The sequence below is a fragment of the Marasmius oreades genome, chromosome 5 (genome assembly GCF_018924745.1).
Source record: "Marasmius oreades isolate 03SP1 chromosome 5, whole genome shotgun sequence".
In the NCBI taxonomy this organism is placed as follows: domain Eukaryota; kingdom Fungi; phylum Basidiomycota; class Agaricomycetes; order Agaricales; family Marasmiaceae; genus Marasmius; species Marasmius oreades.
In genome coordinates this window covers 2,519,247-2,545,370 of record NC_057327.1, presented here as the reverse complement: position 1 = coordinate 2,545,370, position 26,124 = coordinate 2,519,247, and the positions used below count along the sequence as shown (strand labels likewise).

Below are 26,124 nucleotides of genomic sequence, written 5' to 3'. Positions count from 1 at the left end.
CCTTTCCCTTTTGAGGATGCCACCGACGACGACAGCGACTGGTAGAACTCATGCAGGTGGAATCCAACCCTCAGCCTCGTTTTTTCGTCCGTCCAGGCCGAATCAAGAGAACCAATATTTACCCCAGAGAAACGTCTTCCCATTAGAAAACATTCCCAAGCGCGATTCGGATTCCTCTGAACACAATGGAAGCAAGGTCTTCAACCTCCGTCGTGGGATGTCAGTGGACAATGGCGAAGACAGCATCACACAAGAATTTGATGACGATGACCCCACCAGCAGTAAACTGCATGAAGAAGAAGCGATAGATATTGGGAGGTACAAACCCTCTTCACCTTCCACATCCCAGAATCATAACGAGCTTTCTATCTCTCGGGCACGTCGTCGAGATCGTCGAAGGTCGTCATTCACAGATGGTTCATCATCGTTTGTGCCTGCTGGTTCCCCGTTCATGACATCTCTTGCCAACACCCTCAAGATCAATCCCAAGACGAACAAACCATACCGGAATCACGAATTGCATCCTTCCAGAAACCGCTTCTTTTGTCACGGAAGGTTGCTTACAGGGGGCGACAGCCCCTGGGCTTTTATATTCTGCTTCGGCATCGTCTTAGCCATCTGCGGACTGTGGTTTGGTACAACTTGTCCATGGTACTGGTCGAATTTAGGAGGAGGGAAAGCGATTGTCATTATAGGTGCTTATCTGGCCGCAGTTGTAATAACAAGTATGTTAACCACGGTATGTGCTCATGTTCTGACCGTTGCGAGGAAGTAGACTACTGACGTTTGAACTTGTAGGCAACTATGGATCCTGGAATATTACCCCGGGATCTAGACCCCGACCCACCGTACCCGACCACTTCTCCCTCAGATGGGGGCGTGCGTGCACCTATGCCGAGGGATTTAAAGGTCCGGTCAGACGTGTGCGCTAATATACTTTACTTTCTCCTTCGGTTACTGACTAGGTTTCAACAGGGTCCGAGTGAAGTATTGTCCAACGTGTAAAACATACAGGCCGCCAAGATCGAGTCATTGTAAAATGGTCAGTTCTTTCTCTCACTCGGACTCCAGAGGAGATGAAGTAATGTTACTTTCAGTGCGACAACTGTATAGACGGTTGCGACCACCACTGCCAGTGGGTGAACAACTGTATTGGGAAGAGAAATTATACCACATTCTTCTTCCTGCTCTTAGCCGGTGTAAGCCCGTCTCGCACTCGCCCCAACCAGACTGACTTGACCGATAACGTCTGGTTTCCACAGACCATGTCGTTGATATTAATCATCACTACGAGCGCCCTTCATATCTTTCTTCTCACAGACAGGGAAGGAATGGATTTTCGTCAGGCGATTGGTAGAAGCGATGGCGCTGGTAGTGCGGCCGCCTTTGTCATGAGTGTTTTGGTGTTTTGGCCCGTCGCCGCATTATTTTCGTATCATATCAGAGTGAGCTTTTTTTACCCCTCGTTTATTTTTTCTTTTCTGGAGTTAGTCTGTTTCTTCTCGGGAATCAGTCGCTTCATAACGTACCATTCATGGTTCTGATGACTGATTAACATCTTACATTCTACAGCTGGTACTTTTGAACATCACCACCATTGAACAGGTGAGTATCCATTCTTTTTCTATATTCTCTTCACCCAACCATTGGTATGCCTCTATTCTTTCCGATCATGATCACGGGCGTCCTCCCGTTTTTGAACGTGTTTCGGTTTCGGTTTCGGTTTCGATGCATTTGTCCTGTCTTGTTTTGAAGCAACGTTATTCATTTCGCCATTGGGAATGGTGGATACATGGGGTTTCGCTTTCGCTTGCTGCAGCTTTGGTCGACTTAGCCGTCTATCCGCCGGCACGTCAATTTGAACGGCTACCTTACGCCGACCATGACTCATTCTTATAGAGTTGTTTACTCTTGTCGCTGTCGACAAGAAGCACCTCATTTACTCCGTATACATTCTTCCCTGCGCTGGTTTCCATCCCAGTGGTTTCTCGCGATGTCATTCGGCCCTACCTCGCACTTGGAACGTACGGGGCTTTGTTGATCTTGCCGAAGGAACAACTTTCAGCCCGACGATAGGAAGATCCGCATCTCGTTTATCTAAACGGAATAACTGAATGATGCATATTGCACTCGTGTCTCGAAGTGAACCTTATTCAATTCCGGGGATTCTTAACTTTTCTTTTTTAACTTTTGTTTCTCTTATAATTCCTCTTGCACTTTGATTGTTCCTTGTTCCGGGCCTTGAACTTGACTTGCTTGCAATAGATCCGAAATCAGGCTCATAAAACACTCGTACCTGGGCCTGCACCCCCGAATCCTTTCTCGCACGGGACGTGGAGAAGGAACATGATGGCGGTGTTGTGTCGACCGACAGGATATTCGTGGCTTGATCCTTCTGGGATCGCAACGGAGGACAAGAGGGAGGTTAACCCGGGTTTGTCAGGTGGGGGTGTTCCTGGTAGACGTTGAGGATGGGAATTGGAAAGGTAATACATGGGAAAAACGGGGGTCCGTGCTGATTTGTGTCCTTTTGAAATCACTCATTTAACCGTTTTGTAGGTCGAAGACGTCCACGGTACTGGTAGAATGACGACATGCTTCTCTTTTCAAGTTTCGCGGGAACCTCGACGCTCGTCGTTGACCGCGACACAGGGACGGTGTCACCGGGGTGTGCGGGTATTTTTCTTGCTTGGTGTAATATGAAGAGATGAATGGCGGTGCGTTCGTCGCATGCGAGGGAGTAGGCGAGTCTATATCGGGGTTTCATTAGTGCGGTCGTTATGATTGGATAAAGGAGCAGCTCCACCTCCATGTGGCGGTTATTTTAAATTATATTTTCCCTGCAAGAGGATGTCGAAATGTCCCGAAAAGGACGTCGGAAAATGAAATTGAAACTCCGCAAACGGCACTGAGTCGATTTGCGTAAACCGCTGGTTGAACATCACCCTATCAAAAGGTGCGCCGCGAACTCAAGACAAGTCGATGTGTGACTAACCATTCCAATTATTTGTGTACCAGCTTTTGTAAGACTTTTTGTTGTTTATAAATCATCAAGAATGGCCGAGTCAACTCCCGAATCCCTCAACGATCCTCCTCCTGCCTCGCCGGGCGACCTGCCGTCTCAGCCGCAACCATCCCCCGACAGGCCATCCAAGAAACCCCGGCAGAGGAAGCAAGCCGACACAAAGCGTTCGTATCTTTCCAAGTCGTCCTCGTTACCAGTGACCGCTAATGCAATCCCGTAGCTCCTTCGCCAGATCCTCCCACCCAGCCACCCGTGCATCACGCACCTCTAGTCCAGCCTTATCCCGGTCATCCTCATCCTTACTATATGAACCCCCCCTATCCCGGTCATCCGTATCAGCACCCATCCTATCCTCATCATCCCCCGCCCTCCCAATCTTCACATAGCTCTTCAGTGCCCCCACCTCCCCCTTCCTATGGCTATCCTATGCCCCCGGGTCCCCATCATGGCTATTACCATCCCACATACCAGTACCCCCCACCCCCGATGATGATGTACGGTGCTCCTCCTCCACACCCGTCTGCTACTCATCCTTCCCCTCACCATCCTCCGGAGCAACAGCCTGGGACCCCAACGTCGCCTCCAGCACAGGACCAACCGGGCTCAACCGCCAGCACTGCCGCGGGACAGAAGAGAAAGAGAAAGGCGAACAAGGAAGAGAAAACTGAACAAGAGGAGACTGCTGTCGCTGCTGCGACTCCTGCTGCTTCATCTACCAGCGCGACCCAGGCGCTCGACCTGAAGAAGCGGACAAAGACGGTACGATTTACTTCTTTTTTGAGTCAGGCTAGTTCGTACCTTACCCCCTTCTGCAGCAACGTGCATGCGACTCGTGTCGTACTCGTAAAATTCGCTGTGATATCATTGCCGACACGGTACAGAAGGTCTTCTTCTTTCGCCGCCAGAAAAATCGTTCATTTTTATTCTCTATAAGGACCCGCCAGTCTGTCAACATTGTAAACAGTACAATTTTGAATGCTCTTTCTTCCTACCGATCACCGAAACCCGCTTCAAGAAAAAGTACAAGCAAGAAGCTGAAGGTGCTGAGAAAGTTGAATCTGCTAGGACGACAACCGTGCCTTCGTTTCCAGACGGGAAGCAAGAAACTGTGCTCGGTAAGTTTCGTTCTTTTCGTCTGATTGCGCCACCATCCCATTTTTCGCCGTTTGTGAATTTTTGGTGGCTTTCCACGTTCAAAACTTAAAAATGTTGGCGTGGCAGGTCCCACATCCACTGCTCATATTCTCCATTCTCAAGCCACGATCTCATCTCGTCATTATGAAGGTTATGACGCCAGGTATAACCACACCTTCCAAGTCAGCAAGAATGGCGATGGTATCATCCAAGTCCAGAGATCCGAGCAACCTATGGCAGTCCCCAAGCCAATCGACCTTCGCGTCGAACACGACATGCTCCAACAATTGGTCAATGCGTACTTTTCGGAGGTCGCCCCACTGCTCCCTGTGATAACGAAAGCCGAGTTTTTGAACCACGCTGCACCGCCGCCTATCCTGCTGTATTCAATGTGTTTGGTCACTGCTGCAAGGCGGGAGGTACCGCAGCAAGTATTTGATGTTATACGCCACATGGTCGACACCATCATCAAAACCGAGGACATCCTATCTAATGCGTCGATAGTGAACGTTCAAGCGTTGCTGATTTTGTGCATGACAGGCGACTGTCATTCGCAATTTGTCCCCAGCGCCCTTTCGGCATTGTGGGTCCGTTTGGGGGCTGCCATCCGAATGGTAAGTCGATCGGATCGTTTCACTGAAGGATTTGGATACTCAATTTGTTTTTTTTCTTACCCAGGCCCAGGATCTTGGTCTTCACCGTTGCGAGTCTCTCAAGCAACCCGACATGGATCTGAGACGGCGATTGTGGGGTCTTTGTGTGATTAGTGACCGATGGTATGGACCTTTCTGTTTCTACGTTCTTTCACAAACTTGTTAATGACGTTTTTTGGGAAATTATTTGACGGTGACAGGATGAGTTTCACGTATGGTCACCCTTACATGATTTCTTTGGAAGACTGCGACGCTCGCCTTCCTTCGTCCGGTAATCCGACCGACAACTATATCGACGAACTTGCGAGATTGAGCATCTTGCTTGGTCGCGTCCAAAAGGCTCTGTACACGTATGAATAGTGTCTGTTCTTCTGCTTTCTCGCTCTAATCTGTGTTAAAGTCCATCTGGTCTCAAACAAACGACGGACGCAACTCTTGAAGGCATCCTCAAAGATTTGAAAGCATGGAGGCAAAATCTTCCCGGTGACCTCAAGTTCCAAGGACCGAACACACCAACGCTCGCTGGTTTGTGTTCCACAATTATCGCGATCGTGATTAATACTTACTATCTTGGTATGGAAGGTCTTCTCAACCTTCTCTACGTCTGCGTCATCAAAATGTTCTTCCGACTCTTCATGAGAATCAGCTACTCACTACCACCGCACATCAGCTTTGGTTTGACAGTTGAAGGATGGACTGGGCTCGTCATTGACGGAAATCAAGCTATTGATTGGCTAGACGCCAATGAGCGGGTTTATGACGTCTGGCTAGCAGTTGCGTATGCGGCAGTGTCATGTGGGTTGATTCAGGTGTGCATTTCCTCTTTTTTCCAGGGAAAGTGTTCAATTCACACTGCTCCACCAAGTATCACACGTATGTCAGACGGAAATCCCCAGAAGCAGAAGCTAAACTACGGAAACTACGGGACTGTGTTGCGCGGTGGGAGAAGTCGATATCTCCTGATCATATGTCGGCGAGAAGAAAGGTATGATTAACCGCAATGAATAGAATGCTATTTGACTGATCAATCTAGACCGCGGAGATTATCACATTGCTCTATGAAGCATTGCATAGCCCGATGTCGCTCGAGAAGCCAGCTTTAAATCCCACAGGAGGTGTCAAAGGTAAAGATCCACTTAACCTTGACTACAAACCTGACCCCAGTAGACCTGGGGGAGGGGTGTTTGTCGCTCGTGGCAGGACGAGTAAACATGATCTCAAGGATATACCAAAAGGAATGGTTATCGGAGGAACGTCGGACGATGAAGAATCTGAAGGTAAGACGTCGCCAAATGTTGATGAACATGACAGTAAACGAGACATTCTTCTCTCATCCTCTTCCTTTTCGAATCACCATATTCTCAAGTAGTTTCGACGCAACTTGGAGGAACGGGTTCATCGGCTACCTCTCCGAGTATGGTCAACTTTTCGCCGTTGGTTGCCGGGGGGAATTTGAATCCCGCAATGAACGGGGAGACGAGCCCTAACAATCAGGTCATCAACTTGCTAGGCCACTCTCAGGCGAACAGTAGTACTATCCAGGAGTTTGCTATGGCGGATAATGGGTATCTGGAGGGCCTGCCGAATGGAATGTTTGAATGGGGTGAGGAGGTTTCGACTTTTGCTACCGTCTGGTTTGAAATTTACGAGTCTTCTGCAGAGCAGTGGGAGTCCTTTTTCTCCAAATTTCCGAACCAACCAGGGCAAACTCAACAATAGCGATGTTGAGGCCAGTAAAAGTCTGTAGTCCCTTGTCGAGGGAATCTAACGAGTAAAATTAGTTCTTCATAATTTTTTTGTCGCATTGCTTTGAAGCGTGCTATGCTTGTCAACGTCAACTATGTATTGTTCTTCATGATCATTAACCATTACTAGTAACACATGAGTTTAGTGACGGTGATACCGGGCCGGGATTTAAAATGCCATCATCCGCCATCCTCTCACACTTCAAACATAAGCCAGCTTCATTATGAAGAGGCTCTTCAGTAGATCCAACAAGACCAAGCCTCCTCCAGCTCCGGTACATCCAACAGCGCCAACGAATCCGACTGCACCTCACACGATTGGCTTGCAACCAAAATACATCGTACCGCCTATTCCCCACCCCCACCCTTACGAGCATTTAGCGCTATTGGCCGCTTCTGATGGACTTCTCATTCGACCCCATATACCCAACTCACATACCAGCAAGGCTGGAGTTGTCCCTCATGTCAGAATCGTTTGGGGCAAGTCGGTGAAGATTGAAGAACTCTCGGGGGATGAAGAGTCATCCGGTGCAGACTGGGATGATGCAATAATTGTCTATGGAATTGTCGGCATTTTGGAACTGTTCACTGGTACGTCGGGGAAACCTCGATGAAGTGTCTCACCGAACGTGTCTATTCGACAGCATCATACCTCCTGGTTATAACTTCAAGGGAAGAAATTGGGAATTGTGGGTTCTCTGGTTACTTTTTGATACCATTTACTCAGTTCGGGGTTAGTATTTGATGTTGCCCATACTGTATACGGGGTCCGAGGTGTATCTGCTATTCCTCTCGTTGAATCGGAGGCAAGGACGAGTTTGCATACTATAGCTTCTCGGAACGCTGCTGCTTCTCGACCATCTCTTCTATCCAGCAACACGATGGATACGGTGACGGTCAAATCAGGTGTGGATAATAGTACAGAAAATCTTGCCACATCCGTTGCAGCCTCGCCACGAGTTCGTTTTTCGACCCCTGAGACGACAGAAAAGGACCGCACGAACGACGTTCTTAACCTCAACACGGATGAACATACTATCTCATCGAGGACCTCCTCCGACTCTTCGCCAGGTGTATCGGGGGCGTCCACACCTACCAGTGACATCACTCCATCCACTTCTCAGGTAGCCAAGACAGTGGCTTCTAGATTATCATTCTGGAGCAGGCTTTCGAAACGTAACTCGCTTTTTCCCGCCTCGGAAATCGAGTCGACGGCACCCAAGACTGAACCAAAGGTCGAGGTTGGGGAAGCGGTGTCGGCGTTGAAGGCCGATCAAATGATACATGAAGAACCTCGTCAGGTCCTGGAAGATATACTTTCTACGACTGCACCTCCGCCAGAAAGTACGGAAGAGAAACATACTGAAATTGAGACCAAGGTTGTGCGGGAAGTTATTCGAGAGTTTGTGAAGGGAGGAATGTATTTTGCATATCACTTTGGTGAGGAGAAACTCTTCATTGGCTATTTCCTGGCTCATAAGGCTCTCTCTCGATTTAAGATATTACACGCTCATTACAACACAAGCAAGAGATGGTCAACAAAGCACGCAAACACGACGCGCTTCTGGCGGACTTGAATGCGTTGCCGAGATTCGTGGGCGATACGAAGATTGAGAATAATGACGATAAAGTGGACCCGCTGGTCGAACCCAATCTTACCCTTCCTTTATGGAGACGTGTCGACAAGCATTTCTGGTGGAATGAATCGCTTTCAAAACCGTTGATTGACTCAGGAGTATGCATGTTCTAATATGTTTGATAACAAAGATTTTCATTCACCACGCCTTTTCAGCTTCACTCGTACATTCTTCCCATCATGCAAGGATACTATCAAGTAGCTAGATTCGTGATGCCACCCGAAGAAGTCTCGCACGATAATGAACTGGCAGTGGACTATGTATTGGTATCGAGGAGGTCTCGCGATAGAGCTGGTCTGCGTTACCAACGGCGTGGTGTTGACGACGATGCTCACGCAGCAAATTTTGTCGAGTCCGAAACCATCATGCGGGTTAAGGTGAGACTTTCTTTCGTATCATGCTCCATCATTGACTCGTTACCGACAATAGCGAGAAGGGATTACCAACGTCTTCAGCTATATGCAAATACGTGGATCAAGTTGGTGCTACTTTTCCGTTGATTTTAGAACGTTTCTCAGCAACTACAGTTCCCGTCTTTTGGACTCAGGCTGGATATGGATTGAAGCCGCCTCCAGTCATAAGTACAGAAAGGACGCGTCAACAACATTTGGACGCGATGAGAAGGCACTTCCAAAGGTCAATACCGCGATATGGGCCCCATGTCAGTCTTCGTAAACAACTGGAACACAAACGATTCGGCTAAACGTTGTTCTAGACAATTGTCAATCTAGCAGAACATCATGGCAAAGAAGGAGCCATAACGCAGGCTTATCGCGATCACATGAAGGCGTTGGACGACAAGAATGCTCAGTACGTTTCCTCGTCCTCCATGTCTTTATATCCTTAGCAGTGCTAGATATTACGAGTATGACTTTCACACGGAAACTAGGGGAATGAGGTTTGCACTCTCACCAGAATTCACATGTCATATATCTCATCACTATTTGCTAGGTACGAGAATATTTCGAAGCTCACGGACGCTATGGAGAAGACATTTGATCATCAAGGGTTTGTGAAAACCTATCTGAAATGTCCCCGAAACATCTTTAAACCCTCATTCCGACCTGCAGCTATCTTTGGATTTCGGATGGGAAGCTCATGTCGGAACAGAAGGGAGTATTTCGAGTGAACTGCATAGACTGTTTAGACCGTACCAATGTTGTGCAGGTTTGTTTCAGGTATCTTCTCGGCCTGATGAATGCTAATATTGACCGATTTGATAGTCCGCCTTTGCTCGATACATACTCAACAAGCAGCTGGGTGCCGTTGCCCTTCTGAATCAAGCTGAACGCCACACTGAGAATGACTCCATATTCAACGATAGTATGTCCTCCACTGTCATACATATCCCCTGCCGTGTGCTGAAGATAGCCAATCAGTTTGGGCAAACAACGGAGATGCTATCAGCAGAGCTTAGTCAGTTCATTCATTTTTTGCTCAAACCCGAACTCATGTATTTTCTTGAATTTCTGAATATAGCGCAGGTACCTCAGCGCTCAAGGTGAACTTGAAATTACGTATAAGAAAAGGATTTCAGATTACTGATTGGGGATGTTGGACAGGGGGATTTTACCAGGTACCCCTCATTCCCTCGTATAATGGAAGCTCGCTTTGACTCCCGCGAACTTAATATAGAACTGGCAAGCGCGACCTGACTGGGTTACTTAACGACGGTGTAAATTCGCTGGCGAGGTTGGAGCTTTGCTCCGCTGCCTTTGTTTCGTTATATTCACCGTTTGAATCATTACAGAATGTACACCTCCACCTTCAGTGACTGGTTTTCTCAAGCGGTCATCGACTTCATGCTCGGGAATCGCACCCTTTCTGTGTTTTCAGAGTTTATGTTGAGGTTACAGTCTACGGATCCCAGTGATTTGATACGGTTGTCAAAAATACGAGCGGAGGCCGTAGCAACGTCTGTATCGCGATGTCTCTCCGATGGTGAACGATTGCTTGCGGGTTGGACATTATTTGCCCCGGAAGAACTGAACACGAAGATTGGGGACAAGTTTGAGGAGAAAGTAGTTTTGTTGAGTGCTGACGCCATTTATGTTGTAGTGAGTGGTTTCTCGGTGATATGGACGCCCATTGACTCCTCTTGTGATGTCAGAATTATGATTATACCCTAGAGAAAGTGAAGAAATATACCCGCATACCACTAGGCGATATCACCGAGATTAAGAAAGGTCAGCCATCTCTCGTAACACGCTCATCTTCGTGCGTGTACTTACTACATCCGCAGGCGCCTACATATTATCGCCTTTGGAAGAACCTAGTAGAGATCCGGAGCAGAATGCAGGTTTTATTATTACATGGCTCAACAAGGACCAGGTCACCCGATTGACTAGCTATTCGCTACGAAATAGTTTGGACAGTGGTATCTCTTCTTGTCCTCCGTCTCCGACGATAGCCAAAACCCCCAACAACCCCAAAGCAGCTACTACTTCGATCCAAACTCCCACCAAACCGGCATCTGCTTATCCTAATATCGCAGCTTCGGTCGCGAGAAACAAACTTTCTGTCTCGCTCTCTCGCAAAAACACTTCGTCGTTATCCAACATTCTCAATAACGTAGCAGCAAACGCAAGCAGCGACAAGACATTTGCCGCGTTCAAAATGTTGCCGATCGACCCTGCGAGGATTCGAAGGGTTTCGTCGTCTGGAAATGGCACAGCAGAGTACGCCGATGCAACGGATGAGATGACGGGTGCAACTACTTGCAAGGAAGCGGTGGATCTTGTGGTGGACGCTATCGTTTCAGCTTGTACGGACAGAGGGGCAGTGAGCAAAGGGTTCATAAAGGAAGAGGATGTCGTTAGGTGGGTGTTTGGTTATCTATTTTCCCTCGTGGAACTCGGAGTATTGATTATTCTGTTCTGCAGTCTTGAAGAAGCTCAACGAATGACGACAATGTATGCAAAGATGGAGTATGGCGTCAAGAGGTTACTATGGCTCGGAGGCTGAGCGATCCGCTATTTAACCCCATGTCTTCCGTTTTGGACAGTTCGCATTTATGTGTACGATGACCATGACGATTTTGGTGTTCTATTTAAGGGTCATAGTTCAGGAGATCATGCTGTATACGTTACATTTAGTACATTGAGAACTAGTACAGAGTTCATTGGAGAGATAGCCCTCATTACGATACCTGCACCTTCCATTCCATACTTGACGAGTTGTCTTATAGAACCAACGCCCCTCCGACGATAATGCCCATCCACACTACACAGACAGCAACAATATCATGCATGAAGATGAGTGTCCCGCCGAATGAAGGAGCAGCGTTTTGGGATTGTGTCTGGGATGTCGAAGATCCGCCAGAAGTTTCGGTCCCAGTCTCAGCCCCGGTCCCGGATGGTCCGGTGCTAGTAGACGGTATTCCCGTACCTGTCTGAGAGAGCGACGTGGGGGTTGTGGTACCTCCTCCTGTACCATAAGGGTTGGTCAGTACGGAGGACGGGGTGCCAGTGGCAGTACCACTACCACTGCCAGATGACGTAGGTACAGAAGTGGCACCGGACGAACCAGACCCAGAAGTTGCTGGCAATTGAATGAATGAATGTTCGTGTTTTGTTTACATGGGGCGATAAGAAAAGACTTACCAGCCCCACCGCACTGTTGTGCTTGGATCCCCATCGCCATCTGCAAGTCAGCCTGCGGGCAATTCGCTCGAATGCAGCCAAGAACAGCTTGTTGATATGGGATGGAGCTGCAGATGCAACTCAAATCCGCCCTATTGAGCTTTCAGTCTATGCCCTGAAATTCCGAGGAAAAATGACGTACAGACTGGCACAGCCACCACTTACGAGTTGTTGGTTAGCACATTGGATGATACACGGGTCGCCAATACCTTGAGGGTAGGCGAATGGAAGGTAGAGCAAAGTCATGATAATCATATAGGTATACATGGTGAAGGATATGGAGAAGAAACAGAGTGGGGAGTTATATCAACTCCAACTAACTCTTTATATCGCATGACCTTGCCCGCGAATTGAAGCTGTGAATGGAAGTTATTATAGAAGCCATACGACACGCTCACGCTTCTCAGCCGCATCAGAGGCCAGCAGCCTGGTTTAAAAAAGCTCGTTCGTTGGAGCTTCGAGTTCTATACCGGGAGCGGTCATCATTCACATGCATAATAAACAGAACAGAAGCTTACTTCTTTAACCTTGTGCCCACCGAAATGACTTGTTAGCAAACAACAGAAACCCCGAGCGGGCCCTTTAACGTCGAGTGAGCTCAGCTGGCGACAATCCCTCCAGCATATGCTGCTTCGTCCCTGAAACTCGAGCTTGTCAATCACGGAGATCGAATTGCAACGTGATGACTGCCAGTGGCCACATTGACAGCGGTAAGACTTCCAGAAGTGATATTCGCAAGGGCAATTCCAATTGCAGGAACTCCAGGAAACCAGCGACGGCCACTCTCTCAAGGTGAGCTCCGGTGATAGGAGTCTGCCTGTTTTTCGGACGAGGGCAACGATACCCACCGTGGTAGTAGAATAAAGAGAGTTCGTTGGTGTAATGTTCAATCGTACGTTTAATATAGTCTGCTGACGATAGATTCAAGAGTGATCAAAGATGCTGAACACGACTGAATTTGGCTTCTTTGGTTTCCTAAAGGAATGTGAAATGTCAACCATGAGAGCTCAGTTGAGCGCTAGCAGATACTCAGCTAATTTTGAACACGTTTCGAGCCTCCGTTGTAGCATCTCACCGCGTTCCACCACGAACCATCAAGTCACAGCCGCCGATGCACCTTTATAATGCCTATCGGCGAAGGCATAGTAGCGGTAGCACCTATTGATTGTAGAGTTGATGCAAATGATCCCAGGTGCAAGGAAGGGATCGATAATAGCCTCGGGATAGTTTGGTTTAACTGTTCGACGGATTAAAGAGGAGCGCCGGATCACTCTGTCCCGCAACTGCTGCATATTCTTGTCCTTCACTATGAGAGAAAGGCGTCCTCTCCAGTTGTGAGCAACAAAACTGACCGGCTCTTTCTTGTAAAAGTACGCAGGTTCGTGAGAGAGAGAGAGAGAGAGAGAGGGAAATGGGCTGAAAGAGCGGTTATTCATATAGACGCTCGCCTCGCATTTGCCTCGTTCTAACAAGCTTGGAAGGAGTAGTCCTTTCAGGAAACATTGGCATGGGTAAATCGCGTCTCGCTAGAGAAGTTAGATGCCCAGAGGTCGTTCTGGGGGAGCGCTCCAGTTCAAAAAGCCATTCCCGAGGTGAAGAATTGTCGGTCGGGAATCAGTCACACAAGGAGGATTTGTTTTTGAGACTGGTGCTGTGGTTGCTTGCTCCGATTTCTGCTAAGTTTGGCGAACACTTCTGCGAGAATACACATTTATTGAACTAGACAGCCTCCAAACAACGGTATTCGCTCATACTAACCTATACTACCGTCTAATCCCTCTGTTGAGCCTCCGGGGTAGCGTTTTCATCATTTCGTCTACCTCGAACAGCCATAACGCAACCAGCTGTGATTGCACCTACTCCGAGCGCGATGGCTACTGGAGGGGCCATGACAGCGGTAGCACCAATCGATTGCAGAGCTGAAAAGACACCACCAGTTGCGCCACCATAGATGACTGACTGTATGCCCGCTGCGAGCGATCCTAAGGGACGAAGCTTAGCGATCAAGACTTTGAAATGAGAGGGGACCATTAAGCACCTGCGGCTACGCCCGATGATGTGAAGCCCACAGCATTCAATGTAGCAATCCCAACGGTGGGTAGAACAACGGATGAACCGCCAGCAACGAGACCCTGCCCGATAATCTTGGTAGTTAGCTTATTATTTAACGAGCTATTGCTCGTGGCTTGCGGATCTGAGGATTGCACCCTATTTTGTGCTGAAAAGGAATGAACGTGAACGCGGGCTACAGGCAGGGGAAAGAAAAACTGACCTTCCAAAAGTTTCAATGTCTCTTTGAAATCGTCCCAATCGACCACTTCTCCCTTCTCCTCGCATTCTTCCAAGGCTGGCTTGACAATGGAGAAAGCTTCTCCTCTCATGAAATGCAATGCGACTTGGATCCATTGTTCGGAAGCAACATTAAAACGTCTGCAGCAACGTTCGATGTGCCGCAGCCAATCTGTGACACATTCTCCTGGGCCACCACTATATTCCTTGTTTAACACCGGATGAGATGACCAACGCTTGATAATGAGTTCAGGTTCTTGGCTATTATGGATGATGCTCATAGTCGAACGATGAAAGGAGGAAATAAACTTAAAGTTGCAAGTCGAGTCACCAACGCGATTGCCTCGTTTTGATCAGCTTCTGAGACAAGTGTATAGAGTAGCTCAAGTAGCTAGAACGGGTTCCGGGTTAACTTCCTTGGTCTTGAGTACGATGTACGATGGACATCGTACGGCTATTCAGCCCCTTCCAAAACGTCGTCAAGGCCTGTGACACAGAAATAAGGAAGGTGTGAATTCAGAGTCTCAGTGGGTCCGTGCTCGGCTATATTTTCAAATTTATCCGCTTGCGCAAGAAACGGATTAAGCGCTCAAATGTGCTTAGAACCTTAGTACCTTCATCGACATCAAGCCCACTAGTAGCTTCCTGCTATTTTACGCGACTTCGTGCCTACAAAATATTCCTGGATTCATACAAAACTTGGGGGACTTGAAAAATCAAATATCGTCAAAAGATCACCGTCAAATCAGTGAAAAAAAGAGGCCTGTGAACTAAGAGTCGTCTATTTGGTAAACCTCTTGCTCCCAAATGACATCTCTGACGCCTACAAACTGCACTGGATATTTCCGAGAAGCGAGTCTTCTCATCATTGTTGATGAACAACGTTCCAGCAGTCGTTTTGAGGGTCGTCCAAGCCATCAAAAGATCTTTCCGAGTCATGACGCAAGGATATGGAAATACGACGTATGCGCAACGGAACGCACCCAGGCGAGTTATGATTATGAAGGTGGAGCATTACAGCACGGGGAAGTGTTCTACTTCAGCATTGGCGATAAGGAAGCGGTAAAGTTAGGTATGCAGGTTTTTGCGTTCTTCGGCAAACAGCTAGAGTCAGAGAGAAAAAGGCGCGGACAGTAAGAAGCGGGGAGATGGGCACCCTGGGACCGGCGGGTTAACATATTTCCGCCACATTGCCGAAGTCGATATGAGGTTCCACATCGTGCCAGCGTTATCGAAACCTCCCTTTCTTGCCATTAGATCATCAATAACACCCTCTTCTTCTATGCTCGTCTTCCAGTAACTAGCTTCGCCCATATCCCCGTCGGCGACGTCTCCATCCTTATAGTCGAAGCCCGTCGATAACCTGGGAGGCTATTGGTGCTCCACAGCCGACTCAACGTCTGAACTCCATAATTCCACCTGCTTCTCGACGGCGACCTTCTATTAATTCCTTCAACCTTACCTGGCTCCAATATTTCCTACTTATTACGCGGTTCACATCGGTACCTTTCCTCCAACTCGATCAGGTATCATGGCAGCGTCATCCTCGCAGTCCTCAGCAGACAAGATCGCGACCCAGAACGATTCAGCTGTAAATGGGGGTAGTGGGACCGCCAGAAAGGTTGTCCAATGGCTCGATGACCATGTCAATTCTCAATCTCAAAGACATCATGATCATACTTTGGATGAAACAGGGAAAGATGTAAGTCTATACTTTGTCTTACTACTGGGGTGTTGCGCCATTCCGCAGTTTTTTCCTTGCTCAGCATTGAATACTGATCACCTTCACTTTGTTTTAGCCCAATGCTTTCAAAAGCCTTACCTCTGCTCTTGAGCGGCACCAGTCACAACAACGGTCCTCAACCTCCGGCGACACGGAAGCAAAACGCCGTCCCTCCTTGGTACATCATTTTCCTCCACGCCGCAACCCTCACAGGATTGACACTCAACTTCCTGCCGTGCAGACAAACACTCCTTCTCCCATCACTCCTCCTTCTTCCGTTCCAATTCCCCTGATTCATCACAACGACCCCCTACCCCGTGTTGAGGTTCCTGGTCAATTTATTGAACCACACGAACGCGCTGGTTTACCGAGTTTTACTAACCTAGAGGCTGATGCAGAACGACAGGCAGCTGGCATTGTCCGAGCCCATACCTCCCGGAGAAAGAGCTGGTTAGGCTTGAGGAGCCGGACCAAGTCTAAAGTCAAGGATGGGGACAAGGACACAGTTCTTCGTGGGGTCGGGCGCAACGACGTAACGAGTTACGATTATGTTGCTGTCCCCACGGGTGTCAGCGACATTGACTGCCTCACCGCTGGAGTCGATCCTCCACGTCAATCCGATTTGGAACGAGACGCCGATACGGTTTCTGTCCAGACCACCGTGAGCACAAGTGACATAGTACCCCCAAACAGCGGAATTTTATCGGCGCTGCTGGCACTGTATAATAGTCAGCACCGTGATCAAGCTTACGATAGACTCAGCTCAAACGCTTCTGGTGCTTCCACACCGGAGATGCCTGAAAGGCCGTGTGTCGACCTTTCGCATCTTCCTCGAGACGGTGGAGGGAGATATAACGGTTATGGTAGGGAAAGAACTTGGCGGTCGAGATCCCAATCCCTGGAGGGCAACGAGAACGAGAAAGGTGAAGCCATCGACGAGTTTGACGATGTTTTTAGAAAGGCACATGAGAACGCGCAGATCAACGTCAAACCACAGCCGGTTTCGTCAAATCCTAGTTGTACTCCTTTGCGCCCATCTGTGTCTCCTCATCCGCGTCCGCTATCAGTCCCCCCTTCCCATCATTTCACACAATACTCCGAACCACCTCCAAAGGACCCGCAACCTCAGCCATTCAATCACCCACACCATTCGCTATGCCCTTCTTTAACGTCACTCAATCCATTTTCAAGTCGGCCTGCTCAAGCTCGAAATGCAGCCGGTGTCATCGGCCCCCTCATAGCGAGCACTGCCAACCTATCAGGAGCAGCTGCACCCGTCAACAGCCGAATTGTGCCCAATGTCAAGAGACCAGGCTACCATCTCTCGAGATATAGCTGGGATGACAGGTCGCCCACCATCAAAGTCAAAAAGAAAAAAGATAACCAACTCAAGCGAAATGGGTACAAATCGTTGGATAACGCAGACTTACCTCAAACTGGATTGAGGACGGGCGACGGTAAATATGAATCTTCAGCCAGCGATAGGGCACGTCTTTTGCGAAAGCGACCCATGACTGAACCTGTCTCGGCATACGTATCACCCCCAATGCCCGATCAACATGACAGATCTGCCACCTCGCGCAGAGGGCGAGATTCAACATCTGGTTACTTTAGTTCTGCACAAGGGAAGAGAGCTAAGTGGACTGGAGTACTTGACCTTCGGCGAGAGGATACCTCGGATAGTGTAGGAAAAGGAAACCACAGTATTGGGTGGGGATGGGGTCGACTGACACCTGGACGAGCGACACCTGTTGGAGGGAAGAGTGGTCAAAGTACCCCTACGACTCAGTATAGTCCTCCACTGACGCCGTCTGCATTTACACTGACGCCGTTGAGCGACCTTGGGGAGTGGATAAGTGATGCTTGGTTGGACAGGGGCAGGGCCGAAAAGGCTCCTGAGTGGAGGGAGCGCAAGGAGAGAAAGGAGAGGGACAGGAGGGAAAGGGGGAGAAAGGAGAAGAGGAAGAGGAAGAAGGCTGAAATCTATGTGAGTGCTTCATGTAATCATTTTCTCTTGGACCTTCTCTGACTTCTTCATGCCAACAGATCACTCGTCATGTCGCCCAGATCCTCCAACGTCAAGAATTTCTCCTCAAACTTACTAGATCGATGATGATGTTTGGAGCACCAGCTCATCGTCTCCCGTCACAGATCGCAGCAACTGCCCGGGTTTTGGAGATCCCTCTGAGCTGTTTGTATTTGCCAGATGTGATGATCATCTCATTCGATGATATGTTGGGGAGTTTAGGCGCTGCAACCTCCAACGTGGGAAGTGGTACTCTCGCTGAAAATGGCAACTCCAGCTCGTCTTCCGTTCCAGCGTTGACTGCCTCCACGTCTTCGTTGAGACTTCTTAGGCAGAGTTCGGCGTTAGACTTAGGGAAGTTAAAAGGCGCATATGACATTTATTGGAAGGTAATTCATGATGAAGTCAGCGTCGCAGAAGCAAGCGGAGGGCTTGATTCACTGATGAGGAGACCGGTGAGTGTCTGTTGCAGTCCCGCTTCTTAATCTCAACTAACATTCTTCCGTAGGTCCTGTATGGTCGCTTTGCATCGATGTTCATCGGCGGGATGTGCTCTGCTAGCATCTGCAGTGTGAGTTTCAATGGCAGTTTTGTCGACTGTCTCGTTGTTTTCCCCTTGGGCGTATCCTTGGTTTTTATACAAAGTTTGGCTGCCAAAAACGAGTTGTATAGCAACGTCTTCGAGTGCGTATCCAGAGTATCAATCGCTCCTCATTGGCTCTGACATAGACTCGTTCCAGAATCACGATCACGACTCTCTTCTCCTTCATTTCTGCCGCCCTCGCATCGACAAGTAAAATTTGCTATTCTGCCGTTGCCTCTTCTTCCATCGTTCTTATTCTTCCCGGATTTATCGTTTTGTCTGGTGCACTCGAAGTTCTCTCGCGGAACATCGTGTCTGGTTCGGTGCGGATGTGTTATGCCGTCGTTTATTGTCTCTTCCTCGGGTTCGGTTTGGCGATGGGGGCAGAGGCGTATCAGAAGATGACAAGCAGGAGTGTGGTTGGATTAGCAGACACTGCCTGTGCATACAGTCATGGCGACAATGCACAGTGGTGGAACAGCAACGTTAGCACTTGGTGGGGTAATTGAAATTTTCTCCCATTATGATATCGTTTTTCTTACCCTTTTCATGTTAAGCTTTCTTAACGGTCCCGTTGTTTTCCCTATTCTTGACAATGAGGAACCAAGGACCGTTGTTTAGGCGAGAGATGGTTCGTCTGACACTGTCGATCAGTTGTTCGGTTATTTGAATGACTGACCTCGCTTTCAGCTGATCACGATAATAATTGCCTGTATAGGCTGGGTTACCAATCACTTCGTCGCCACAGTATTTGTTGGACAAGCGGATATCAGTGCAGCTGTTGGGTACGCAGGACATCTTTCATTCACGATAGAATCCGGGTCTAATCACTGTTATCCTCTCGCAGGGCCTTTGCAGTAGGCTTCATCGCCAACATGTACGGCCGCTTTTTCTCGGGCAACGCATTCGTTATCATGATCACCGGCATCCTCTTTCAAGTGCCTTCTGGACTCGGTAATAACGGCCTCCTGGTCTTCGTGGATCAACAAAGTTCTGGTTCTTCAGAATCTTATCTGTCAGGATTCCAGACTGCTTTGCAGTTGATCAGTGTCGCGCTCGGGTTAACTGTTGGGCTTGGCATTTCCTTGTTCTTAGCGTATCCGATCCAAAGTAGACGACGAGCTGGTGGTGTATTCAGTTTGTAGAAATGATGAATCTCAGATTGCATTGGTCGTGGAGGGTACCTTTTGTTTCATTTATCCATGGCTCGCTGTGATCCTTTTCACAACACTGGAATTTCGTTCTTCAATCTTCGTATCGCGACACTATCGACACCTCTCTAGAGCTTTTAATTCCCCTCTTATGTCCTCGTCTCACTCTGCAGACTGTAACTTTACGTTTGAATGCCGCTAACACCTTCACGGAGAAGATGTGCGCTTCAACAGTACCTCCTCATCAGCTAGAGGGAAGCTGGTACTCAGCTGATACTTGTATATGGACTCCGATCAAACTGGTTTCAAACTCCCAAGAGAGGCGTATAGTCGCAAAAAAATAGTAAATAATAAATACACGTTTAATTCCCATCGGCAACAACAGACGAAATTCAGAGGCAAATGGCTGAGGATAACAAAAAGCGAGCGTGGACAGTAAATGAATGAAAAAGTCTTAAACGAGCGAAGTACTTTTGTTGGGTGGATGGGTAAGAGGCAATGAACGGTAAGGCAGATAAGTCCTAGGTCATGCATAGAAACGAAGGGAAAGATAGTCCGGACATAGGCAGTAGAGGTGTAGAGATAGACGAGGACTCCGTTTGAAGGCCAAAAGGGCGCGCACAACGAAGGAAAAGTGAAAACAGGAAAAGGTACGACAATTAGTGAAATGGTTAATAAATGCGAAGTCGAGTGGAGGTTTCACGCGGGCGCAATCAATAGCAAAATGGCAAAAACAGGGCCCAAGAAAGAGGATGTAATCAAGGAAATGAAAGGAAATATGCAAAAAAATGAATAAAGATAAGTGCATCGAATAAACGTAGATTGAAAAATGCATAAAACCAGAGAGAAAGGAAAGTCCGAGCAGTGTGACAGGACGGGTGGGTTTGAGTTGAACACTAGGGGGGCCGCGGGCTAAGGGACAGATATCATTTCAACTGTCGCCCTTCCGTACCTCCCAGCCCCAATGACCCCAGGTCAATAAACCTCGTAGTCCTCTTCATTGCTTTCCATTCTGCGCTATCCTCACCAAACTCCTCCTCGCTATCATACCTCGACTCCTCCTCCTCATCACGTACTCCATCATACACCCCTTCCGCCCCATACAACGAAAGCGCCCATGCCCTCGACTTCCTCGATCCTCCAAGTCCAAACATTCTCGATTGTCGGAACTGCATCTGAGCATGTCGTTCACACACGACCTTACCGTCAACCTCCCAGTATTCTTTGTCCAACTTTTCGGTACACCTGTCCCACATGCAAAGGAAGTGTGCAGGATGATACCGTCCTCCCTTATGATCAACTGCACACGGGCCTTCTATAGGTTGCGCACAGGAGGATAAATTGCATAAAGAGTTATTATGTTTCGCGTAGTGATAACCGCAAAGAGGTTGGTCGTTGAACACGTAGAAAGTCTTGTTTGGGAATGGAGCCTAGAGTGAGAGAAGGCTAGATTAATTCCGGGTCAAGACAGGGATGCTCTCGATACTCACCTTGCACTCGAAGCATGTAAAACACTCCTTATGGTATTTTCCCTTTAACTGGCCATCACTTGACGAGATCGCGTGTTTCTCGATGGGTAGTTGACATCGACGACACTAAAAAACCGGTCAAGGTATGTTGGCTATAAGGCATCGAGAAGTTTACCTTGGGCAGATACATCCCTTTCCAGCATCCCTCACAGAGCACACCTTTCCTCTGCTTACCCTTCCCATGCTCATCGTCAACCTGAACCCACCTCCCATCCTCTATCCGCTTCTCACATCCAACACACAACTTCACCCGGTTTCGACTCTTTGTCGAATCTCCTTTAGTACTATTAAGTCCTGGCATCGTTTTCTCCTTCCCATGATAATGTTGATAATTTGACGAGCTAGCTCTCTCCGTATTGCTCCTCATAGGTAACTTGGCCATAAACGAATCAAACGGATCCACTTCACTTTTCGGCGTCGTTAACCCTTGGACAGTATTCGACCTCAAAGGAACGTGCAACTTTGAAATAGAGTTAACGGAAAGTTCTGTGGGCGAAGTCAACGATATTCCGTCAGCACTCGAGGAAGCAGCAACCGCATTGAAGGCAGTTTCAAGCTCCAGGCCTTTCCCCGACGAGATTGGCAATGGAGGTATCTCTCCTTCTCCTGGCAAGGTGTGGCTGTTTTTCCGCTGTGGTACACCTCGGCCGGTCCCGCCACCACTCGACGTACTTGAAGACATCGAGTCCTGCCTAGACCGAGCGCGACTGGTACTCCTCCTTCTCCTCGCGTTCTGCGCCCTGCTCACAAAGTCCTCCACCTCGTCGTCTTCGTAGCTGACGCTCTGGGTATACGCAAGGCCAACTTCCGATCCATCCGAGGAGGTAGATAAGTTTCTAGTATGTGAGGGAGGCGACTGGGATGGGGGTGATTTGGATTCAGGAGGGAAGTATGCATCGGGAGTACCACTAGGCTTTGCAGGTCCAGTTGGCGAGCCTCTAGGAGATCCGGCGAGTAACGAGCTTGGGTGACCTCCAGGACTCCCAGGTACTAGAAAAGCGGGATGTCCAGGGGGTGCAGTACGTGCATCAGGTGTGCGGGGTGTGCGGGGTGTGGTAGGAGACGTAGGGGTCGATGATAACGGTGATCGAGGGGAGAGTGTGGAGGGGCTGTGTAGAGATGGACCTATTGCTATAAAGAGAATGTATTTAGCAAAAGAGGGAATGGGAACAATAGACTGCAACACCGATGAAACAAGGTGTATATAAATGAAATGATGATAGGTATAGGAACCGGGAGTAAAGTTTACCTTTGTTAGCGGCGGAAATATCCAAAAACTGTGGTCGGCTTTGAACAGCTTGATCAGGTCGCGTTTGAGTGGGCGGTATGGTGATCGGATTCATGGGATAACCAATATCCTGCCGTCCTTGAGCTCGGGGTATCACGAATAACGCAGCACCGGCTACAGCCGCGAACCCTCGTCTTCCGACACCAGCCATCCCAGCTTCACCGCCTATCTTCGTATCTGGTTCAGGAGACCTAACGATGGTTCCATGGGTGGAAAACATGCTACCGGTGGGACTATGGCCATGTTGCAGGCCTTGTTGTGTGTGACGGGAAGGCCCCGGTGGAAACTGGGGAGGCAGAATGGGAGGTAGCGGATTACTGGGAAATGATGGAGAATCCGGATGGTGTGAAGTTGCTGGCTGTGAGAAATGAAGTGTGGACGGAGAGCCGGGAGGATCGGTCGCTATGACGCCTGGTGAGCTAGGAGGAAGAGGACGAGGAGAATGTGTAGAAATAACGTAGGGCGTGGATGAAAGGCGAGCGTCAGTACGAGGAGAATGTTGAGGTGGAAATGCGGGAGTGCGTGATGTTTCTACACGAGAAAACGTCGCTGGTGGCGGTGTCAACGGAATCGGACCTGGGGATGGAGTAGGAGCAGGGGAGCGAGATAGCGATGGCAGTATTGGTTGAGGATGAGGGGGTGAGCGGGAACTTGGAGGAGGAGTACGGGGTGAACGAGGGGAATTCGAAACCGTAGAATAACTACGGTCACGGAGAGATGCAGGGTACGGGTGACTGATAGGATGTGTTGATTGTGACGGGGGGGAGGTCTTGGGCAGTGGCGGAGGTGACGATACTGGAGGAATCGCTAGAGGAAACTCACTGTAAGCGCTTGATACACTCGAAGCTGAACGACTCCTCATAGTCGAAAAACTCGTTCTGGTCGTGCGACTAGAACGAGGACCAGGAGACATCATCCGGGATATTTTCGAAGTCAGCTTCGAGGACGGCGAGGATGAAGGACAAATATGCTCTCCTAGGTCTGCTAAACGCACGGGTTCGTTGCAAATAGAGCATTTCACAGTGGGAAGTAATTGAGAGATCCTGCCAGTATCAGAAGATGGAGGAGCAAGAGCTGTGGCCATATTGTCTATCTTTGTGGGGAGGGTCGTAATCACGGCGTTGAGGACCGTTCAAGGTCGTGTAGGTCGTTCAGGAGAAGGGTGCAGAAAGGAACGAAAGAGACCTAGTCCGGACAGGGTCAAGAGGGAAAAGGAATTGTGGAGGTCAGGCGAAACCAGATGCCATGCGTTTTGGGATGTATGACAAAAAAATTCCGGAAAAGGTGCCCAGGTTACGGATGCGTCGCCTCCGATCATTATATTATTCCAGCTGTTGATCATCATTTCCTTATTGGGCAAGCGTCGCACTAATTTAATACTTATCTGCGCAGCCCCGTGCTGGCCAGATTTCAGAGTACATACATAAGTACTTGTTCCATCCTGTTCGTCTTTCATCTCACCTCAAAGCCCGTAAGGACATACCTACACACGTAACGCCGAGTGCAGAAACGACGGTTTAGCGAGGCAGGTCATACTTATGATTGCCGCCGCCAGGTGGCCTTTCGTCTCACCACCGTGGGGCACATAGAAATCTTTTCTGAAGGGCAACGTGTCGTTGTTAGGCCACGGTTTCTCACCATAATTCCTATCCTGCGTTCAAATCAATCTGTTTCGTCTTCTTTGGCCACCGAAGTACTGAACTCCACAATTATGTGCAAAAACAGAATCATCTGCTCTTCCGCTGCGTCTTCGAACATTCCATAATATTTAGCTGATTGTGACTACTTGTTCGGCTTTCTAGACTTGATTGCAATGATCATGAATTACGATTACAGTGCGCGGCTCAACGCGATGGAACGGGGGTATAGAATGCTTAAGGACTGGAACCACAATGCTGCCTCGTTCTGTTTTTGCTCGTCCAACTCAAGGCTCTTATTATCAACATCCCGACGAACCCGATTATGATCTTGGCGCCTAATCATTAATGATTATCCCTTCTAGCCTAGTACTTAGGACCCTCAAGGCAGGTGTGAGGGGACATCTTCCTTGTTCTCAACTTGTACTGTGTCCTTGTCTTCCCTGACAAAATGCCTTCGCTTGTTTTCCTTCAAGGACCCTCATGCTATCCTGTCTATAAGTCTCCTATGGTCACGACCATATCCCGAGGATGTAACCTTCCCTATTTAATCGCGTAGTTTAGCAATCATACCACCGCATCAATGTCAACGCTGTAGGCATGGATATCATTGAATTCTTCCATGCAGTATGTACTGTACATACTTAATTGTGGCTGAATGAGCTGTCAATCCTTTGTCTAACGTCACAACCCTGAATTCCTCTATGAACATAGCCATCGGAGGAGAAGAGGCTAGAAAATCAAAATCAATCACTCCGATGGCGTGAAGCGCGGAGAACACCCAGATTCAATGTATTTATAGAGTAGATATTTTGAACCTTCAACTAAAAACCAGAGTGCATTATATACGCACACTGAAACCCACCCGACTCCAAAACACATGTACAACGCGGCTCTCCAGCTCGGAAGAATCGCTTGCCCACAAGTTTACTACTTATGTGGCGGAGCCGCAATTGACAAAAACTTGAGAACCGTGGCTCAATAACATTCGCTGGGGTTTAGACCCATTCAAAGACGAGGGGTCGTCAGCTGGTAGACGGAAAACCGTAAGTATCAACGGACTGCATGAATTTTTTTTGTCTGGACCCGCCACACGCCTGAACCACCACTCGAATAAAGCGAGATAGTCGAACCGAGCATGTCGAACTGCCAGCTTCCGTACAGCTGCAGACGACCGTCTCCTAAGATAGGGTCCTGGAGGTGAGGTTGGGTGATTGGGCAGCGTCCGGGGTCCTCTCGACATCCCGGGAACGTTAGCGTTTTGTCAACGCAGTCGACTGGCGAGTCAGGGCCATTTCGAGGGTATTTCTGGTCGATGAGCTGGCACGGCTTGAACTTATGGAAACCAAACTCCATAAGGGTGAAGCGATTCTTGTTTGAGTTGGCGACCGACAGGCCACTGTCGACATCGCACGTGGAGACATGTGGGGTGAACAGAGAAGAAAGTACAAAACGTGTAAGATAAAGATACTACAGATGGCACACATACAATCAGATTCAAATCTAACGAACTCCGGCACGTACTAACCAATCAAACAGGCTATAGTGCACTTTCGAACAGCAACTTCCTGAGTTTGCCAATCGCGGGCTTAGTCGAGACAAGGCGAGGCCTGGAAGCAGAATCAAAGTCGGAATTCGAAAACGGTTAGCATTAGGTGAAAGCCCGAAACTCACATACTCGTCCCACAGCCCTGTGCACTCTTCCCCATAATAATACTTTCACTAACGCCATCGATCCCGTCAGTTTTTCCAAACGCAGCAGCGTCGAATAAATGGTCCGTCGTTTTTTCAAATGATGCCAACATCAAAACGCTATCCTTCATTTTCGCCACACCAAACCGTGTTATACCAAGTACTTCACCCTAGAATGAAAAAAAAACAAAGTCGGAATAACTCAACTATGAAGAAGTGTCAATCACCTTATAGGTCATGACATCGCCCAATAACATGACATGTCGAGGATCTATGTTCATGTCGTGGCTCTTCATGGTATACTGAATCTCGTTGATGATGGTGCGTCGAGCCGCCTCAATTCCAAGGACCTGGGCAACTTCGATGACATG

At 48.5% G+C, this 26,124-nt stretch overlaps 9 protein-coding genes across 9 annotated transcripts; 5 read left to right on the top strand and 4 right to left on the bottom strand.

Moving 5' to 3' along the window:
* Positions 1-16: 16 nt before the first annotated feature.
* E1B28_008960 (uncharacterized protein) lies at positions 17-2,469 on the top strand (the record flags this gene model as incomplete). The annotated part of the gene is made up of 7 exons (XM_043153802.1): positions 17-739; positions 799-923; positions 976-1,042; positions 1,098-1,199; positions 1,263-1,445; positions 1,573-1,605; positions 2,266-2,469. The coding sequence occupies 7 exons, from the start codon at positions 17-19 to the stop codon at positions 2,467-2,469; spliced, it is 1,437 nt and encodes a 478-aa protein (XP_043009087.1).
* A 587-nt stretch (positions 2,470-3,056) lies between these two features.
* On the top strand, positions 3,057-6,531 carry E1B28_008959 (uncharacterized protein; the record flags this gene model as incomplete). Its single annotated transcript, XM_043153801.1, has 11 exons — positions 3,057-3,189; positions 3,246-3,784; positions 3,841-3,900; positions 3,960-4,140; positions 4,247-4,773; positions 4,838-4,935; positions 5,013-5,162; positions 5,213-5,621; positions 5,678-5,797; positions 5,846-6,089; positions 6,179-6,531. 11 exons carry the CDS (start codon positions 3,057-3,059, stop codon positions 6,529-6,531), a joined length of 2,814 nt encoding a protein of 937 aa, XP_043009086.1.
* A 250-nt stretch (positions 6,532-6,781) lies between these two features.
* E1B28_008958 (uncharacterized protein) lies at positions 6,782-11,158 on the top strand (the record flags this gene model as incomplete). The annotated part of the gene is made up of 19 exons (XM_043153800.1): positions 6,782-7,148; positions 7,202-7,246; positions 7,296-7,997; positions 8,057-8,292; positions 8,350-8,571; positions 8,624-8,672; positions 8,722-8,855; positions 8,910-9,004; positions 9,051-9,092; positions 9,146-9,202; positions 9,265-9,361; positions 9,418-9,610; positions 9,679-9,695; positions 9,757-9,770; positions 9,830-9,886; positions 9,945-10,251; positions 10,305-10,380; positions 10,437-11,013; positions 11,077-11,158. 19 exons carry the CDS (start codon positions 6,782-6,784, stop codon positions 11,156-11,158), a joined length of 3,369 nt encoding a protein of 1,122 aa, XP_043009085.1.
* Positions 11,159-11,375: 217 nt separating this feature from the next.
* On the bottom strand, positions 11,376-11,836 carry E1B28_008957 (uncharacterized protein; the record flags this gene model as incomplete). The annotated part of the gene is made up of 2 exons (XM_043153799.1): positions 11,376-11,734; positions 11,797-11,836. The coding sequence occupies 2 exons, from the start codon at positions 11,834-11,836 to the stop codon at positions 11,376-11,378; spliced, it is 399 nt and encodes a 132-aa protein (XP_043009084.1).
* A 1,683-nt stretch (positions 11,837-13,519) lies between these two features.
* E1B28_008956 (uncharacterized protein) lies at positions 13,520-14,637 on the bottom strand. Its single transcript, XM_043153798.1, has 3 exons — positions 14,108-14,637; positions 13,874-14,053; positions 13,520-13,817 (listed from the first exon to the last, which is right to left on the bottom strand). Exons 1-3 carry the CDS (start codon positions 14,403-14,405, stop codon positions 13,606-13,608), a joined length of 690 nt encoding a protein of 229 aa, XP_043009083.1. The 5' UTR covers positions 14,406-14,637; the 3' UTR covers positions 13,520-13,605.
* A 294-nt stretch (positions 14,638-14,931) lies between these two features.
* On the top strand, positions 14,932-15,261 carry E1B28_008955 (uncharacterized protein; the record flags this gene model as incomplete). The annotated part of the gene is made up of 1 exon (XM_043153797.1): positions 14,932-15,261. The coding sequence occupies one exon, from the start codon at positions 14,932-14,934 to the stop codon at positions 15,259-15,261; it is 330 nt and encodes a 109-aa protein (XP_043009082.1).
* Positions 15,262-15,655: 394 nt separating this feature from the next.
* E1B28_008954 (uncharacterized protein) lies at positions 15,656-19,601 on the top strand (the record flags this gene model as incomplete). The annotated part of the gene is made up of 9 exons (XM_043153796.1): positions 15,656-15,826; positions 15,924-16,025; positions 16,089-17,834; positions 17,894-18,328; positions 18,382-18,557; positions 18,614-18,957; positions 19,014-19,087; positions 19,147-19,241; positions 19,304-19,601. The coding sequence occupies 9 exons, from the start codon at positions 15,656-15,658 to the stop codon at positions 19,599-19,601; spliced, it is 3,441 nt and encodes a 1,146-aa protein (XP_043009081.1).
* A 318-nt stretch (positions 19,602-19,919) lies between these two features.
* On the bottom strand, positions 19,920-23,712 carry E1B28_008953 (uncharacterized protein). The gene is made up of 4 exons (XM_043153795.1): positions 22,386-23,712; positions 21,252-22,267; positions 21,098-21,202; positions 19,920-21,037 (listed from the first exon to the last, which is right to left on the bottom strand). Exons 1-4 carry the CDS (start codon positions 23,506-23,508, stop codon positions 20,534-20,536), a joined length of 2,748 nt encoding a protein of 915 aa, XP_043009080.1. The 5' UTR covers positions 23,509-23,712; the 3' UTR covers positions 19,920-20,533.
* A 1,889-nt stretch (positions 23,713-25,601) lies between these two features.
* Positions 25,602-26,049, bottom strand: E1B28_008952 (uncharacterized protein; the record flags this gene model as incomplete). The annotated part of the gene is made up of 3 exons (XM_043153794.1): positions 25,602-25,671; positions 25,736-25,923; positions 25,981-26,049. The coding sequence occupies 3 exons, from the start codon at positions 26,047-26,049 to the stop codon at positions 25,602-25,604; spliced, it is 327 nt and encodes a 108-aa protein (XP_043009079.1).
* Between the last annotated feature and the right edge of the window lie 75 nt (positions 26,050-26,124).